Source organism: Dama dama, chromosome 1, assembly GCF_033118175.1.
Source record: "Dama dama isolate Ldn47 chromosome 1, ASM3311817v1, whole genome shotgun sequence".
Classification (NCBI taxonomy): Eukaryota; Metazoa; Chordata; class Mammalia; order Artiodactyla; family Cervidae; genus Dama; species Dama dama.
Window position 1 is genome coordinate 75407347 of NC_083681.1, and position 20183 is coordinate 75427529.

Here is a 20183-nt window from a genome sequence, read left to right on the forward strand (position 1 = left end):
GACCCAAATTTCATGGGCTACTGAATTAGGCCGACCTACTAAAAGATGAGAAAACAGGCTGAGGAAAAATATTGTATCGAACCACTAGGCAATGGTAATGCATAGACAGAAAGTGTTACAATGAAAGACAATTCAGGCCTAATTTTAGGGATCATCTATCCAGTATGTGGGAATATTTTTATTATAATTTTTTATGATGGCATTCACTGTGATTTCACCTATAATCTACTGCTAAGGTTTTATTTTAGCAGTAAAGAGAACTCTCATAAAAAGACACTTCTAAATTACCATTATTTTGGAGACTACAGAGAAGGTACAGGATCCATTTCAAATGAGCAAGCCAACTCTGTTTGAGGGCCCCAAAACTATTCCACAAAGAACCACTGAGAATCTGCTATCACCACGCTTGTTACACTGAATCCCAAGGCAAACTGATCTGCACATGGAGGCCTAATGTCAAAGACTTGCACTACCCCCTGTGATCTAGGGAGTATTCTATATTCTACCATTTTCTATTCTTGGCTTTGAATGACTTAAGTCTCTTTCACTTAGGTTCCAAGGTACTCTAAAGCCTGGTTACAGTAACTGAAATCAAGGATTAGAAGTGTGTTCTTTAATACATACCCCAGAATTCAGGCTACCTACAGGTACAACTCAGAGCCAGACTGGCATTTTAGTTGCATAAAACGGTGAACAATAACGCAAACTGATTAGGCTTCTCACTTTTTACGTTCAAAATTTATTTAGGCAATTTGCCAATCAAGATTAATTCAGTTTGCCCCCCTTGGGGTGGGGCACATCTGATGTCCCCCAAAATCACATATATTGTATTGCATTTTCAATTAGTTGGGGGGACAGGGAGGGTCAAGAGTCAGGGTTAGTTTACACATCAATACAGTGTTCTGTATACACTGCTAAATACACCCTAGCTACGTAAGTCTGTGATATGAGTCTAAAAATTTGATCATTAGAAATAAAACATACAAATAAATAAATAGCTTCCCGAAAGATTATCTGAAGTTGTATACCCAACCCAAAGCAATAAATCTAAGGTTTAAAAAAATACCTTAGAATCTATCAGATAGGAACACTACGCTAAAGGAATCAGAGCCCAACACACCTGAGCTGATGTTGAGCTGGTCATGTATCAAATGCATCCTTATGTACAAAACTTAGTCACAGCTACAGGAAGTCAGCAGTAGTGAGAAAGAATCAGACTGCAATAGAAAATAACTACAGTGTGGACTTTGGCTTCCTCACCCAATTTTTCTTCTTCCCTCTTTTAAGGAAAGGGACTCGTTTTATCAAGTAACAAAGAAAACAGCCAAAGTGCTCTACTTATGATAAAAATTAGACAACAAGAATACTTACACGGGACTGGAATTCAAAGAGCAATGATCCACCATCATTTCTGGAAGGAAATCCAACTTAAACGCAGCCATCACCTCACTCTCCCCTTCAGAAGCCAATGATATTAACTTGCTGCACTTGTCTGATCCACAAATACACACAGCTTTGGCTTCCTGGGCCCCACAAAAGACACAAAGTGGAAACAGGAGCTCAGGGAGGCCGGCGGTGAGTGCCACAGAAGCAGGTGGGGCTGGGGAAGGGGCAGGGGGCGCGGGATTAGCCCGGGACGTGCGCTGTGGAGGGCGGCTCAGCCCCGCACACAATGGAAGTGCTGATGCCGGGCTGGTTCTGTGCGATTTTCCCTGGCGAAGCAGTACTAAGTGCACTGTCAGATAAATAGAGTGTCAGACCCATGAAGAGAGCAGCGGCTGACAGAGCAGAAGAAACACAAACTTGCTTCACATCTTCCAAACTCCTCCCTGCCCATCAGTTTCGGAGGAACCCCCCAAAGCGGGAAACTACCTGGAGCAAAAGAAAGGGGTCGGGGGGAGGTTCACGTCATGTAGTCGGAAAATGTTTTTAGAAAGAACTGAGTCGTTGGCCTTGGTCTGAACTTATTTTCCATGTGCCAAAGACAGCAATGAACGCACTGTTTGGGTTTCAAACTAACCTCAGACGAGTCATTTAAGGAGGAATGGTTCAGACCATCCATTAGAAGCAGGCCAGAGGCAAGGTGGCTGAAGAACCGGCCACCAGAAACATATTGCTCTTATATTACCACCTGCACTGGACCAACTTTGCTTTCTTGATGGTCTTTATCGCAGTGAAGGGCTTTAAAAATCGCTGTTGCAGTGGCATTCATTTAGGGAGCACAAGGCAAAACAACTTTAGTAACTCTGCATCTTAATTTGCCAGAAAATTTAAAAGACAAAAAATAAAAATAGTATATTCCGCCCCTTGACAGAGTACTAAGAAACACTGTTTATTCAGTATGAAGTGACTTAGCAGTAGCAGAGAAACAAAAAACAAAAGAAAAACAAACAAAAGCCACCACAGTGATAATAATGAAAAAAAATAAACACTTAAAGAAGAGAGGAATGTAGACTAAGTCTCTTCACAGTCTGCCCTCTTTTAAACTGTTCCTAAAACCAAGATTAATGAATGTGCACATAAAAATTCTATTATGGGTGAGCAGCAGAGATAGATATACTTAGCAGTCAAGGCAGATGTGGTCCTCTCATTCTCAATTTAGCTCCACATCCCTCCAAACAACAAATGGTGGCATTTCAATATTTAGGCAGTGACTCTAAAACTATCTCTGAAGGCTCCCGAATTTCACAGGACTTCTTTCCATTTTTACCATTAGGGTTGCCTTACCTCAAAGGTTTCACTTCACTCAAGCTCAGATCACAATACAGGGAACTTTGAAAAAAAAAGAAGTTACGTAAAGAGGTAAACAAATGAGCTAAAGATACAGAATGACGTTAAAACAGAAAATAAGGAAAGGCAGTTATGTCGCGGCACAGGTCTGAATGTTCTAGTCTGTCTAGCAATGGCTGACACCTGTCTGCATCTAACGGAGAAAGGTAGAAACTGTGTCTTCTGTCCAATATCCAGACATAACCACCCAAAATTTACAACTAAAATAGCAGGTAACTGCTTTTTCCGTTTCATCAGAGACCCTGGCCCATGCGATCCCCTGTAGAGACAGCAGGGACAGGAGCTCTCTGCTACCCTATTACAAGAGGAAGGAGAGAGGCTGCCAGAGAGGAGACTGCGAGGGGCACCCAGGACAGACTGCACCGAGCCCCGACTGCCAGAGAGAAAGGGGACGGCGACCCCAGCGGGGGCTGGCTGAGCGACTGGCCAGTCTGGTCCTTGTTCGTGAGCGCTGGGGCCGACCACACGCCTCTTCCTGTAGGGAGGCACCTGACCAAGGAGTAACTGTGTGAGGTCGGCTAACAACCAAGTTAGATTTTCTAGTTCAAGGGTTTCTTTAAAAATGAATCAAGTTTTCAGAAAGTCCACTGGTTGCTATGCTTTTATTATTCACCAAAAATGCATGACTCCTAACTCCATCTCTATTTTAATCAGAATCACAACTATAACGAGAGTACTGCTCGGTGTATGAGAGGATGTGTACTCCTTACAGTAATTTTTACTAAGTCAAAGGTTGTTATATTTTAAAATTCATTTTATGATGGATAAGGCTGCAATGTTTTAAAAACCTACAAGGTGGAAATGTTATTACGTGGGGGGAGGGGGGATTCTCTTTAAGCAGGTCACAAGAATTATCTTGGTATAATTAAATTCAACATGCTTGTGGGAAAAGAAAGAACAGAAATTAATCACAAGTCACTCCATTTTAGAAAAGGGTTACAAAGTGATGATAAAAACAATTATGGAAATACAAAAATGCAGCTGTTAGAGGGAAATTAAAAAGGAGAATTAAAAGTTATTCACAGCACACTATCCGTAAGCAGTTGTTTAAAAGTTCTTAATCAGAAACACAGTCTAGGACTAAAATCCAGGGTCCACTGCAACAGAAGGCCCTAACCTTCCCTCAATCTCCTTTTAACCACATGTCTGTGAATTTACACTCATGGTTTCCTCTTCGTCCCCTAGTTGGCTGTCTCAGTTTTCTTTGCCTTGAATATTCTCTTTTTTCCTAAGGGCAGTAATTCAAAGCTTGATTATGTGAGGGTAGGAACAATCAGTCTGTTCCCACAGTAAGAACCCAAATCATTAAAAATGATCAGAGGATAAGATACTGGGGCTTTCCCAGGTGGCTCAGTGGTAAAGAATCCACCTGCCAACGCAGGAGACACGGGTAGAAGATGTGATTTCGATCCCTGGGTTGGGAAGATCCCCTGGACAAGGCAATGGCAACCCACCCCACTATTCCTGCCTGGAGAATCCCATGGACAGAGGAGCCTGGCGGGCTACAGTCCATGGGGTCGTGGAGTCGGACACAGCGCACACACACATCATCTCTCCTAGAAAACCTTCCTGAATCCCTCAGGTGCCCTGCCCTGTGTTCCTATAAAACCCTGTGGATACTACCAGGGGATACGGGACACCTCGAAAGAGCGGCACACCCTGCATTTAGAGTATCAGAAGGGAATAAACAGCCTAAAAGCTGGATGAGAAAACAGAAATGCTAGAGTCACAGCATTTGATTTGTCAAAGGAAAGAGCAAAGTACAGTTAAGCGAAAAAGCCCATGTGGAAAGTGCAAATGTCAGGCTATCGATCTTGACTGATGTAACCAGGGAGTTCAAAGACAGGTGAAGGGATTTTATACTTCCATCTCAATAATCTAAATGTGTTTTAAAAGGCAAAAATGTGAAGTCTGGTTATATGAGCATAGAGAAAATGAGAACCTACTACTAAATTATAAAAAAGAGCCTATGTCATTAAAAAACTCCATCATTAGTCTATTTAAGGAAAAGTGCAAAAATCCAGGGAAAAGTCATAACCTAACACAGTGAAGTGGACTGGGTATCCCCTGAGAAGCAACGAACTGATACTACTTGGAAATAACCAACTAGAACAACTTGAAATTTAGCCTAAAATCTTTCTGGACTTGAATCTCATTTCTAAAGTTTAGTACCTCTAATATCATTAGTGGGTCTCCTAATACTCCCAAGCCAGTACTTTGCATATGCAAAAATACACAGACCTAAATTGCTAATTATCTCTGTGACACGTCCCTTTGTGGGAGACTTTCTGCAAACATGTGAGAGTTGAGCATATCTTAAAACAGAAAACCTTTGCTGAGTTTCCATGAGAGTCTAGACAATGAAAAAATTCTGAAGAGAGGGATGGGGGGGTTAAAGAAGGAATAGAAGTATCGTTTTAAAAAAAAAGTTCTATTCCAAATCTAAAATCACAATAAGACCAAAAGCACTAAGTTTCATAACTGTTATGTCTAAGACTGTTTGCCTGTAAAATTATTATGTGTATTATGGTACACTAAAAAGACAGGACAAGACTGAAGGGAGGAAAAGTTACCTTTTTTGAAATCTAAAAGTTTTCCATTTCCTCTCCCTATCTTTAATCACCTATCTCCTCCCCAATCAGTATCAAAGTCCGAGCAGAAAGACATTCTTCTATGCTTAGTTCTCTCAGCAAAAGTGTAAGCTCAGAAACGTCCATGGAGTTTCTGGGACAAACCTGACCAAATAAATCATCCTGTCAAACTGACCACCCTTCAAATCAGGTCATATTTTCAGGTCCCCAACTAGTTCTGGAATTTAAGTGTAACTGTTTTGATAACAATATACTGTAAGTTGAAGCTTTACTTAGGTTCCAGTGCTGATTTAAAAACCAGTATGTTGAACAAATTCTGGTTCCAAGAGGGTCCTATCATCTTTGTGAAACTGACTAAGTTCTATCCTCATCTTTGTTCTAGTTTACTTAGGGTCTCCCAATAAGCCACCATGGCTTAGACGGTAAAACCGTGGCTCAGACGGTAAAACCGTGGCTCAGACGGTAAAGCGTCTGTCCACAACGCAGAAGACCCAGGTTCAATCTCTCGGTCAGGAAGATCCCCTGGAGAAAGAAATGGCAACCTACTCCAGTACTCTTCCCTGGAAAATTTCATGGACAGAGGAGCCTGGTAGGTTACAGTCCATGGGATCGCAAAGAGTCAGACACGACTGAGCAACTTCACTTTTTCACTTTTAGGGTCTTCCAACTATGAGGTGGCTCGGATGGTAAGGAATCTGCCTGCAACACAGGAGATCCAGGTTCCATCTCTGGGTCGAGAAGATCCCCTGGAGATGGGAATGGCAATCCACTCCAGTATTCTTGCTGGAGAACTCCACGGACAGAGGAGCCTGGCAGGTTACAGCTGATGGGGCTGCAAAGACTCGGACACAACTGAGCAACTAATCGTTTTCCGACTATGAAGTAGAAAGGGGAAAGGAAGCCAGCCAGGCAGCTGTTGTGTGTAGATATACACACATATACACACATGCCCTCCCCTTCTCCCCACTCCTTCTCCACTCCCCTGCCCAGCTCCAACTATTTGAACTAGGCAGCAGCTAGTTCAGATGGGAGATAACCTTACCTTGGTAAACAGCTAAGGAGAAAGTTGGGAAAGAGGGAAAAAAAAATCTAGCCTCCCAGGAATAGGAAATTTAATCCCAAAATGTAGAAAAAAGCCATCACCTTTCTGAAGGCAATCTTTTCACATCTGCAAAACAGGCCTCATGCAAGAAGGAAGGTTAAAAAGATAACCACAGAGCACAACCATCCAGCAGTTAGCCCATACCTGTAGCTTTCCACCTCCCTCTCTGGACTAGTGTCTTCACTCTAAAAAACCAAGGAAAGAAAAATAAGTGGACCATGCCTATACTTCATGTAACTCCAGATACATAGCTTCTTGTCAAACAAAAGCCCCTTTGTCACCGAGACTGAAGATAAACAAACTCTCCCTCTCCCCATTTTAAAGTACACAATACAAAATTACATTAATGCCTCAAAGTTAGTTTAAGAACACCAGCAAGTTAAAAAAAGGAGAACTAAACTACTCAAAGGTTTATTAAAAAGATGCTTACCCAAAAATGTCACAACAAACAGCAAATCAATGACTAGAATTTATGAGACTGAACTACAGCACATTGAGGTCACCAAAACAATCATTTTTAGCATCTGCTCTTGGGTGGGAAACTACCATAAAGCTAAAGGCTGTATAATCCTTTCAGCAGTTAAAAGTGAAAGTCGCTCAGTCCTGTCAGACTCTTTGTGACCCCAGGGAATACACGGTCCATGGAATCCTCCAGGCCGGAATACTGGAGTGGGCAGCCTTTCCCTTCTCTAGGGGATCTTCCCAACCCAGGGACTGAACCCAGGTCTCTCGCATAGCAGGTGAATTCTTTACCAGCTGAGCCAGAAAGGTAAGCCCTGAGCAGTTAAAGATCGTATTATTAATGTGAAGAAGCCATGCTATTTCCCCAAAGCAATCGTCCTGAATAGGCTGGTCCTAGGTATAAAACTCTTCAAAAGCAACCCGCAGTTCCCGCCTTGTAAACGAATACTGATGGCCCCAGGACGGTGGTGAACCACTGAAACAAACAAACAAAAAAATCAGAAGATGGGGAAGTTAACTGAAGGTAAAAGCAAACAGAGGAACCAAAACACTGATCTATTTCATTTTTAAACATATTGAACATCTTTCAAGTGAAGACTGATGCTATAAAAGTTGCCCAAGTTCCTACAGAAGCCCATCTACAGCTGCTGCCAGCTGCACCCCTGTCTGGCCCTGGCTACCGACAGAGAACTGCAGGAAGTCACCAAGTCTACACTGGGAAGTGTTAAGAATTCTGAAAGACAAAGCCGGAACCAGAACTCACCAGCAGACACTGCACTCTACCTACCCTCTTTGAACACAGAGACATTTCTTGACTGGCATAAAATGGGTGCATGAATACTCAACTGACGCTTCATTCAGACTTAACCAGGCTCCAATTTTGCTAATGAGTAATGACGCTTCCAACCATTTTAATGCAAAGTTTACACTATGACACACACACACTAAAAGCACTCTCTTGGACCTGCCTACATCATCAGCAGTTATTAAGAGGAAAGGAACTTACTATTTCTAAGTTCATAACACCTCATTCAATCCTATATAATTATGGCCATTCCAAGGTGGGGACTACTCTAGGAATTCAGAGGCTAAAATGATCTACTGAATACATGAAGAATCCTAATTTCAGAGCCCACAGTCTCTCTCTCTTGAGAAATGTGCCCATCCAGGCTGCACAAACTTGTATAGGGACAGTGTGTCTTGAGCGTGCTCTGGAGTGCTTGTTAAGACAGCAGAGAACAAGTTAAATGTCTACTTGTTAGTTTTATTCTGGAAGATATCAAGGGCAAATAAAATACCAAGGAGTCATGTTTCCCAGTATATTGCACGGAAAAGCTGAGAAGCACTACTGTGTGTGACCCTGTGAGTCCAGACTCACACTGCATGCTGGCTGGGGAACCTCCAAGATACGAGAGCAAAATGCAGGCTGGGGTTGTTAAGGAGGAGCAATCATATTAAAGTAGGAGGGACACACAGCAAGGTCCCAGAGAAAACGGCAGCCCTGCGGGGACTAAGAACACCCTAGTTGCATAGCAGAGAAAAATAAAACGAATTATTCATTTAAAAAACACACACATAAGTAGATTAATCATCCTACTAAGTCACCCAAAGACTTTTTAAAGAAAACTTAGGCAGACCAAAGAAAGGACAGGCTGTCTTCCTCCACATAGGCCCTAGTCACTTGAAGGAGGACAGTGGGAAGATTAATAACACAAGAAGGTGTTTTCTTTAAAAACCTCTGTCATTCCAGTTTTACTTTTCTCACATTCGGTTGCCTTGTCTGTGGGGAAAAAAAAAAAAACCGGAAACACTCTGGGGAGAGAGGAAAGCTACATGGAAATTAAAAGCTTTAGGTTTGAGGGATTTTTTTTAACTGACACTTTTTCTTTCTTCCTTTGAGTATTTATGTACTTATCTGGCTGTGCTGGGTCTTAGTTGTGGCATGTGGAATCTAGTTTTTCCCGACCAGGGATTGAACTCGGGCCCCTGCACTGGGAGCATGGAGTCCTGGCCACTGGACCACCAGAAAAGTCCCTAGGGTTGAATTTTCTACATCTTTCATTTCCGTAGGGAACCAAACAAAATGCATTGCAAGCTGTGAGGAAGCCTGAACTACCCTTGTTCTATACTTCCCTGGGGCTCCACAAAGTCTGTTTCTATTAACATCATCTTCATGCTCTTAACCACCATGTGTGGAGGCACAGAAGTGGTTTCAAAGATGAGTAAAAACGAGGAGTTAGGGAGAAAAGGGGCACCAAACAGGTGGCTGGGGTTGGGGTGAGGGGCGACAGACACGGATGGGGCAAGGCAGCCCCGAGGATGCGAGCAGGACCGTCTGCTTGTGACAGTCAGACGGTCAGAGCACAGCGGCTCCAGAACTATAGCCGTGCCTTGCACGTCGGTGGTGCCGAGCTCTCTGAAAGGCAAAGTACTTACCCCACAACACACAACCTGGAAAGAATTTATATTTGGTTTTGGAATATATCTTGGAACTTTTATATGATCTTGACATGTTTCAAGGATGCAAGAGTGAATGAACAGTATCTCCTCTCACAAGGAGATCTGATAGGAAAGGTCTCAGATCTCCTACACACCTCCCATGCTGTAGGCAAGGTAATGAACCTTATTTCTCAGAGTTTTCTGCTGGCCTGCATGGTGAATAACAAAACACAGTCCTTCAAAGGAAGATAGAGTCAACTGACTCAATCACCACCAACAGCTCACACATCGTGTGCACGGAAGCAAACTCCAGATACAGAGGCTGGTAACAGGCACAGCGACGCTCAGACCTACATGAAGCCTAAAGCTATGACTCCAGCCTCGTCAGCGTGACTCACTGACTAACCACTGTTAGCAAGTGTTCTTAACAATACCTGGACATTATTAATGTGTTAATAATAAAGCAGGGAGCTAGAGAAGAACGGAACAATGATCCAGATGAGAGGTTTCTGAAATGCTTTTAAATGAAGTGCTTTTCCCATAAACATAAAGGTGAAGCTGTTCAGGTGGAAGACAGACAGAGGCAAGGCAGATCCTACCTGTTTGCCTATTCTGGCCCTCACGGTACCCCTAGGTCTCCTGGGAAATTTGAAAGCAGGCCTGGATAATTCAAAACAACAGATAATTCACCAATTTTATGTCCAGCTTTGAGATGAATAGTTTCTTGAACAGATTTTTCTCTTTGAATCTAACAGGTTATTACAAATTAAGGCATTTAAGATGCCATCAATGGTATTAAGTGTGTGCATCCTCAAACGGATGGGATCTATATTTAAAACCTGTACACCAAAAAGCAGGGGAAAATGTCCAGTCATTTACAAGAGGCTGCAATTACAAAAGTTAACATGTTGTGGGTATTTACTGTATACCATGTGGTGCTTTTGGTTCTTTAAATACTTAATCCTCCTGCCTATTCTATCTCCACTTACAGACAAGACGAGGCACAAAGAAATGAAGTAACGCTCAAGACCACAGGAATCCAGGCAATGAAGGAGCTGGACGGACTATAAAGATAGGCAGTTGGACCCTTGATTGAAAGCCTGACAGATACACTGAAGCACATCATAAATTTTCTTCTCCAAGTCCCATCTTTTCCAGAACCTCTCCTTCACTCTAGTAAGTGGAAGTCTGGGTCCTGCAGAACATCAGATTAAAAGTTGTCTATAAGGAAGATCCTGTACACAAACCACAGAAAAGACTGCTTAAATGCTGTGCTCCATAAAGCCAAATCTGACCATTTTTCTAAGGCAAATCTTCTAAGTAGGTAAACGTCCAAAATCTCAATGGTCCTGAAAGATTTGACTGGGGCTAGTGAAAACTTCCTGTTACTCAGGAGACATGTGACTCTGATCAAGTTCATTAACATCTCTTAACGGTCAGTTTCCTCACCTGTAAAAGAGGACTTAACTATATGCCCCCCTCAAAAGAAACCAAATGGATGCCCAGAATATAACCAAGTCACTGTACAAATCTCTAACTGGAAGAGGAAACAAATAGGAATGACTTACGAAAACTGTGCTCCTTTAAAAAACGTGTTACTTTTTAGACTGCGTGCAATGCACTCATGTCTTTCTTTCTCCTCCCGTTATGTGGCTGGTTCAGTAAGAAGGTTGGGCTTACTGCTTTGGAAAACTGCATGTTCTTCCACTCCCACACCCTAGAAAGCCAAATAACCAGATAAAAGGATCAACTCTGGAAGCTGTCCTACCTAACCAAGCTCTTCCTGATGCAAAACTCCACCAGGGATTAGTGCTAAATCCAGCGGCGTTTGCCTGGATTGGCCGCTTTATCTGTTTTCCTCAGGAACCTGTAGCAGGGGAATGGCAGTTGCCACCAGATCCTAATCCAGGATCCTCAACACACATATCACAGCTAATAGTGAGCAGAATCTATCTCAATGATCTGAGCATTCAATGAAAAAAAATGTGTAAAAGAACTCAGCAACAAATAGATGGACCCAAGACTGAGAAACTATTTAACCATTAACTGTTTTGCTCATCTGTAAAATAGAGGTGATTAGGTAACTTAAACAGATGCACTGAAAAACCAAATAAATCCCCCTGTCACTCTCCTCATTCCCAGAGCATCTCCTTCCACAAAGTAAACTGTTTCATGTTAAACAGCTTGGGTCCTGCACTGCCTCAGGCCTAGTTCTGGCCTGTCTTGGTCAGCAGGGATAAAACTTGACGCCCTCTCTGTGGGGCGTATAAAAACCATTTCCCCGCCTTATGATACTTGCTCTGTGGCTACTACCTCCATGTTCAGACTCAGTCTGGGGCTTCTGATTCTCTACTGACTGAGTCATCTATGCGCGTCCTCTCCTTGACCCTAGGGGGGTTTATAAACAGATCTCAACCTCATCTCCTTCACCACTGGCCAGCATGCTCATCTTTTCTTTAGAAACAACTTTTCTCCAGCTTGAAAAAAAAAGAAAAAATTAAAAAAACTACATGCACGGGGACTTTCCAAGGCATAGGGTTGTGGGTTCAATCCCTGGTCAGGACACAATGATCCCACATGCTGTGAGGTACAGCAGGGTCACACAAAACCAAGAATTTACCATCTAACCATTTCTGAGTATACAGTTCAGGAGTGTTAACACTGTTATGCAATATAGCAACACTTTAAAAAAAAAAAAGTGATAAACATTTTCTTGTGAGCAGCCCATATTTAAGAATTAAGAGTCAGGGACTTCCCTGGTGGTCCAGTGGCTAAGACTCTGAGCTCCCAGTGCAGGAGGCCCAGGTTCGACCCCTGGTCAGGGAGCTAGATCCCACATGCTACAACTAAGACCCAGAGCAGCCAAATAAATAAATAAAATTAAAAAAAAAAAAAAAAAAAAGAATTAAGAGTCAGAAGTGGTATAAAGCCTGACTGCCAACATCATCTGTATGTAGAAATCAATAAATATAACACCTATCTGACAAAGCCAACGTAATGATTAAGTCTTCTGAAACTTGTTACAAAAAAGTGGTCCACAAAATAGAACGGGGCCAAAAAAAAAAAAAAAGTTTGAATGGTGGTGAGCTGGGCTTTGTTCTATCTTGCCCTGATCTGCCAGCTCATCTCCTGTTGAGTCACATGATCTTTCCACATGATTACATACACATGGAAACAAGAGTTCACCTCCATTCCATTTCGGAGGTGCTCTGATGAGGCAGACAGGAAATGCAAAATACATTAAAAAAAAAAAACAAACTCTTCATACTTCCTCCCCAAATACCTCTATCTCTAAGTAATTCTCAAATCCCCATGAGTACTCGCTCTCTCCTCCCCATCCAGCTCTCTGTTTGGGGAGGGTGGGGGCAGTGAATAAGAATCTCATTCTGCCTTCAGCTCCTCCTGTCTCCTTGGCAGCACGGTCAGTCCTGGCCAACAAAACTGCCTGATGGAGCGGCAGCAACTCACACGTGGTGGCCAAGCTTCCATGCAGCCTCCTCTAGGCAGAACTGCTAACTCTTCCATGTGTCTTTTTAGTTTGAACCCAATGCTCCAGTGATACAATGTTAAATACTTCCCTGCTGGCCTCTTCACCATCTGAGCCACCAGGGAAGCCCCAAGTGGCTTCCACCTCCAAAGACCCAGCAGTCAGAGGCAGCACAGGGTCCCCGCCGCGTGTGAGAAGTGGGGGCACCGAGGAGAGAGGGCCTCGGGGACTGCGCCACTGCCGGAGCACCTGGTCCCAGGGCTCAGCCATTCTCCTCTCCGGAAGGCTCACGTATCCTCTGCTGAAGTCTGGCGTGTTCGGAGAGCACCAGTCCCGCCTTAGTTTCACTGCCCTGCCATAAGGCCAAATCTGTCTCATCTAGTGAGTCACACTGCTCCTCCCTCCAACTGCATTTTGATTTCAGCCCACTGGTGCAGCTCATGAGGGCTGTGCCATATGTTAGTACCATGTAGGCAGAATGTGACTAATTTTTTTTCCCCTAAAACACTGTCAAGAGTTACTTTTAAAATTACCTTATAATCTTGATGTCTCTGAAGAGTCATTTCTGTAATACATAACCTTCTGGAAATGACTTTATAATTATTCTTCCGAGTGCTCAAAAGAGATTCTTCAGCATTTTTATTCCCATTTTCCAGATGAGGGAACTAAAGTGCAGATACCAGATTGAGTGACCCAGGTTCCACAGCCAGCCAGTGAGACATACTTTCTGGAGTCACAGGGCTTTATTTGGTAAAACACACCCGTTTGTAAAACGTGCTTTTTTGCGGGGGGAGGGGGCACACTCAAAATATTAGTTTGCTTTCATTTTCTGAGGTGATTATTAAACTTTAGGTTTAACAACTACTTGGAATTTATTGGCTGATTCTTGTGACTGGTCTCATGACATCCACCTGAGTAGGTGAAAGAGAAAAGGACTGAATGAAATATGGACCACAAATGTTTTTCTAGGGCAGAGATCATAAATGGGTGAAACTAACATTTTGAGAGTAAAAGAACTATACCTGGCTTACAGATTCAGCTACTATCACCACGTTCTCTAAAAATGTTTAAAAAGGAGGGGCTACTCCTGCCTACTCTAGGCAACATGGCTCTTTTCCAGCAATAATGGTTGCTGGTTTTGATAGTCCAGCTTATCTCAGGACAGTCTCTTTAAAAAAATCTTCCCTTTCAAGTCATATGTTCTTCATTCTAGTAATTGTCTGGGCTAGCGGTTTGACTGCCACTGCATTAAGATCTTTCTACTCTGATAAACAATAAGGTCCTACTGTATATAGCACAGGGAACTATAATCAATATCCTGTGATAAACCATAATTGAAAAAAAGATGAAAAAGAATATAAATATATTACTTTGCTGTACAGCAGAAATGAGCACAACACTGTAATCAAATATACTTTAATAAAATTTAAAAAAAAAATCTTTCTAGTCTTCAACAGACATCACTTGCAAAATATAAAAAATGATCTTAAGTATGTGTGTCAATATTGACAACTATATATGCAATTTGAATCCAGCAACTCCAGTTCTAGAAATACACCCTCCAAATAAACTTGTACTTGACATACACAGAAGGGCATTCATAAGGACATTGTTTATAACAGCAAAAACGGGAAAAACATATGCCTATCAGTTGGATCCTGGTTAAATAAACTATAGTATAGGGACACAATACCGCTGTAGCTATTAAACAGAAAAAGGCAGTTCCAACATACCACTAAGTACTGATCAGGAGGGTGTATATATACAGGAAAGGACTGGGAACTCCTCTGAGTCCAGTGGCACTTTCACTGCCAGGGCCCCGGTTCAGTCCCTGGAACTAAGATCCCACAAGCAGCGCAGCTTGACCAAAAATAAATAAATAAACAAATAGAATATTTATAAAATTATAGAATAGAGTATCTCTGGAAGAATAAAGAAAAATTGCTAAAAAGGCTGCAGAAGTGGAATACTGACTGAATTGCTTACATACGGATATATTTTATCTATTTTATAGAAAAAAAAAAATTTTTTTTTAAAGAAACTCCTGGAAGTTATGAGGACCAAAGTAAAGAAAAATCCTAACTCAATCTGTTACAAACCAAGCACTTGTTTTTCTATTTTTTTTTCCTGCTTTCCAGAAACATGTGTGGAAACAGCCAATGTCCAGGTGAACCAGCAGTATACCTACCATGTGTGAGCTGAGGAATTACACCATGTGAAATTATTCCAGCAGCTTAACTGACTGCAAACCTTATAGCCGGCCTATTTACAAAGTCTGGAGCTATTTTCAATCACTCAGCTGTATATATATATATATGTGTGTGTACATTTCTTCAATCAATCCTTCCTGCCAGGCAGAGTGCAACATTAGCTGGATTCCAGTAAGGAATCACCAGCTAGGGACAGGGTGAGATAACATGTCAAAACAAGTTCTATAAATACAGCTTTTGGCCGAGTATCTCAAAAAGGAATCAAAACAGCTTCAAGCTTAAAAAGAAAAATCCTACAGTCCTGCAGGAGGAGAAGGGGACGACAGAGGATGAGACGGTTGGATGGCATCACCAACTCGATGGACATGAGTCTGAGCAAGCTCCAGAAGTTGGTGATGGCCAGGGAAGCCTGGCGTGCTACAGTCCATGGGATTACAGAGAGTCGGACACGACTGAGCGACTGAACAGAACAGTCCTGCCGTACCTTACCTGAAGTCTCCAGAGAACAAGCGAGGCCAGGGATCTGGAATCCTGCTTCTCACACAGTATCTTGTCTCCCTCTTTCTAATCTCAGGAGGTTAAGATCAAATTTGAGGTATAACTGAAGTCAGCATCTTCCTATCTCTTCCCTTATCTTACCCCTATGCTACCAAATACATCAATAGTCTCTCACTGAGCTCACTTCAACTCTTAGGCCAACAGGCCCAATATACATCACATACAACAGTCCTTCCACAGTACCTAGCATCTAACTTCTGTCATATCCAAAATCCCTGACCAAGCAGCCAGGAACCCTGCCTGCACCATCTGCCCCAACCTCAACCTCAACCCACGGGCACTCAAGCAGGATGCTTCCATATGGTCCTGTCTCAGGAGGTGTGTCCTATTCTGTCGGAAAGCAGGAAACTCAACTCAACCTCTTTCTGTTAAGGTCATAATTCTACAAAACCGGAAACCACTTCATTCCATGCAGATGCTCCCTGAGACACAAAAATTATACTTTTGCTTCAGCCAATCAGGGCATGTGTTCAGCATGGCTTGATTCATCCCAAAGGATGTGCAGCCCTAGGGCAAATTCTAAATCTCTCTTTAATACTGTCACTTTTTTAAAAAGTGACTTCAATTTTCATGCTTTCATCACTCTCGAACTGCGCTCCTAACAATTATCATGCTTTCATCACTCTCAAACTGTGCTCCTAAAAGTGCTTCTCACATTTAAACACCCATTTATATGATCTCTGTCACCTCCTTCAAATCACTTCTAAAAAAATCCCACTGTTCCACAAAATTAAACTTGTCAGTGCTTTGATTTCATTTTTACAAAAACAAGCTCCTTATAAAATGGGAGAGCTATCCATCAAAAAAAAAAAAAAAAAACGCACATAGAGAACATCTAACTCTCAAAGCAGAGGGGGTACAAAAAAGGCCCAATCCTTGTCCTTGTTCAGAAGACAAGCTTCACACAAAGAACAAACACCGGGCCACATATATACAAGGGAAAAGCATTTATGGTCAGGGAAAATCTGTCATCATTTCAAGAGAACAAACACCGCAGGAGAGCCGATTCTTCCTTTTCTGTCTAAATCAAACTTTTGTGCTAGTTAATCACATTGTCTAAGATTAGAATAACACTTTTGCTACCCTCTGCTGAAATTACTCTGCCTACTAATAATTCTACCATCATCATTTCTTTTGAATATATTGATTATCCTGTTAGCCTCACACAGATTACAAGCTAATGGAACAGGCAAAATTTGCCAGGCTTCACTCCCCATGCTCCCCTATGAAGGCATCTCTTAAAGATGGGTAGTGTAGGGCCCCAGACTTAAAGAAGCTAAAATTAACTCTGCTTTCAGTACCTTCAACACACAACCTGGCACTAGCAGAGATAAATTAGTAATTTGGGGTATGCTTTGCAGGCTCACTACTTAACTTGCCTTCCAGTTTTTATCATCAATAAATAAATTAGTTGACAGTGACCTGCAAAACCAAAGTCATATATTGTAGTCATTTTTAGAAGGAAATTCTAAAATGAAACTGGGTTAGATGGCTCATGATTCAAAAATCTCCAAATAAAATTCAGAATGCTAATAAAATTAACAGTCAAATATTGAGTACAAGACAGTAATACACCCTACCCTCATACTCTGGAGTCACACCGCTGCTTTTTAGTCCCGGTTTTGACCTTACTAGCCACATTTAGCTTTGGGTAAATTGCTTAACATTTTTATACCTGTTACCTCATCTGGCAAATGGTCACAGCAACTGTATCTACTTTAGAAGGTGTTTGTTTGAATTTAAAAAATCCATGTATATAAAGCATTTAGAACCGTGCCTGGCACACACACAGTACTCAATAAACTTCTGCTATCATGATTATCCCAGGCACTGAGGTTGGTGCCTACGGTAGGACAGGATTATTTCTCTTCAAAATTGAGTACCTAAGATTTTTTTCTATTATTTTTCCAATTCTTTTTCGATTTAGGTTATTACAGAATATTGAACGGAGTTCCCTGTGCTATACAGTAGATCCCTGCTGGTTATCTACTTTAAATATAGCAGTGTGCAGATGTCAATCCCAGCAAAATGGAGTACCTAAGATTATACAGAAATACCTCCTATTAGGAGGAGAGGGAGGGGTACAGATATGAAGGCAATGACTGGCAGACAAATCTTCAACTGCGTCTGTTAAGAGTCCAGTGTAAGTGTAACCTTCATTACAAAAGACTGAACCACTTGTTCTAAGAGCACTTATTTATTTATAAACATTTATTTATTACCCTCATCATACCAAAAAGGGTTTATGGAAGCATACAATGAAAAAATACCAACTAATAAAACGAGACCAGGGAAATTATAAAAGTTTTTAAAAGATCAAGAACAAAGGAAAAGCTGAAATAAGAGATGTGCTAAATCACGGTGTCCTTTACTGAGATTGAGCTCTACAATCTGAGACCTGCCACTGATTTTCATCTCCAGTGACAGCCCCTAAAGAGAGTGTACAGTGACTCACGGTATAAATGAGAAAACATCAGCAGAAAGGCAAACCGAGACAGGGGCTAAGCGCTGCCAAGGAGAAGGTGAAGTCGACTTAATGACGCACTCAACAGAATTTTAGAAAGTCATTAAGTAATGGGACCCATGAGAGACTTAGTACCAGGTCCTAGGCCCTACACACACATACATACCCTTGAAGCCAACAACGGACAAGTCACGGGACAAGTCACAGGACCACAGACTCCTAAGTGATTGAAAGGCAGACGGCATCAGTAAATAGTCACACGGAACCCTGCGACCATACTACACAGCCACAGAAGAAGCTGCCTCAGTGAATGCATTTCTCCAGCCTTTAAAGTCCTTTACCTTCCTCACCAGCCAGTTACAAATATGTGCAGAGAAGTGTCTCATCCCTACTCAGCTGACAGTTCTATTCCCAACTTGGCGTGCTTATGACTCATGGGGGGTTGGGGGAGGGGAGTAAAAGGCAAGTGTAAAACAAAGAAACCAACTTGAATTTAGACTTGAGTTGATCAAGAATGAGGTATTTATTTGTCTAATTAGAATACCTTACAACAAGTCAAGAGAGTACTCTTTAAACATATAACAAACCTAATACTCTTTGGAATAACCCGAACTCTTGTCTACATGTCATGTCCTTAAATAGACATGACACCAAAAAAATTCACGAGCCTTCTGTAAGGCCAAACTAGACAAAGCCCTCTGAAATGGTGCAAACAGCACCGTCACTGCGAAGCCCAGGGAAATGGGCCATTTCCCAGTTCCTTTTCCAGCAAAAGGTCAAAGGAAGAGGCTTAGCCCCTACTTATAAAAGTGAAAGTGCTGGTTGCTCAGTTGTGTCCGACTCCTTGCGACCCCATGGACTGTAGCCCGCCAGGCTCCTCTGACCATGGGATTCTTCAGGCAAGAATACTGGAGTGGGTTGCCATTCCCTTCTCCAGGGGGTCTTCTGGACCCAGGGATCAAACCTGGGTCTCCTGCATTGCAGGCAGATTCTTTCCAGTCTGAGACACAGGGGAGCCCCTCTTACAAGATGTGTATGAGATCACTCCGTAAGGAGGTAGATGTCTCAGCCTTTTTCACTCAATTCTTACATCAGGAAATTCACATGCCAGGAAAGGAATTCACTTTCACCCCCAAAGAACTGGGCTTTGTGACTAGTGAAAAACAAAAGGGAAAAAACACTACTACTTTAATGAGAAAAGTTTCTAAGAGAACAAAGTCATTTCTGAAACTATGTTTATCAGTCTGGCATCCTCTCCCTAATATATTTTGTTAAAGAATACAAATCTTTCCTCCTCAGCCCACCCCCAAGTTTCTGAAATATTCTTCACCATTCATAACTGACAAAACACAGCAAACAGGTCACCTCTTTAACCTGAAACCTCAGTCCTCTACAGAAGTGTGCACAGACACACGCAGGAAAGAACGCAAGCTGCAGGCCGCGGCCGGGCCCTGAGCAGGCCCAGGCCAAGGAGGGCCGTACTAATATAGAAAGCGGAGAAGTGGAGCTGCAGCCTCGGAACAGACCCCGCGCCGCGCTCGGGAGGGAGGAGCGGGGCCGCAGCAGCTTTCCCATACATGGCTGCGGAAAGGGGGCCACCGCTCAGAGCCCAGCTATCTCACACACATGCACTGTGTTCACACGCTCCAGACAAAGAACAGAAACACACAGGCTGCTGCTTGAAGAAAGCGCTGAGATCCATCTCAGCCGAGGAATTCCCAATCATCTCAGTCACTCACACCAAGAGTCCCTCTGCCACAGGAGACAGAAAAGACGCTGTGAACACTTTAGTAGGTCAGAGTCTTACCAGATCAGCAGCAGCCACCACAAGGTTTAATTTATCATTTAAATTCTGGAATTTAACATGCAAAAAAGGTTATTCTGCATCTGTGTGAAGGACCCTCCGCTGGTGTTTTCACATTGAAAGTCTCATTCCAACTCTCAGACTACATTTTGGGTCTCTTGTTCTCTTCTGATTTACAAGTTAAAATAAATCCTGATATAACTTTTACAATGTATAACTTTTAAAATGTATTTCCCAGGATGCTGGCTTGTATAATCAGACGTCAAATGTTTATGT

The 20183-nt window shown here is 42.3% G+C and overlaps 1 protein-coding gene across 17 annotated transcripts in view; it reads right to left on the bottom strand.

Annotated features, from left to right (window-relative positions):
• The window catches only part of CELF1 (CUGBP Elav-like family member 1), a 66588-nt gene that overhangs the window by 27551 nt on the left and 18854 nt on the right, over window positions 1–20183 (bottom strand). For 12 of the 17 annotated variants that reach the window (XM_061153546.1, XM_061153536.1, XM_061153415.1 and 9 more), the window contains one exon: window positions 1372–1523. The exons of 2 other annotated variants lie outside the window; for them this stretch is intronic. In XM_061153546.1, the coding sequence (XP_061009529.1) occupies window positions 1372–1442 (71 nt within the window). In that variant the 5' untranslated portion in view covers window positions 1443–1523. Of the gene's footprint in view, window positions 1–1371; window positions 1524–6627; window positions 6669–20183 lie in introns of those variants that run through there. 3 more of the 17 variants (XM_061153555.1, XM_061153527.1, XM_061153424.1) reach the window with 2 other exon arrangements.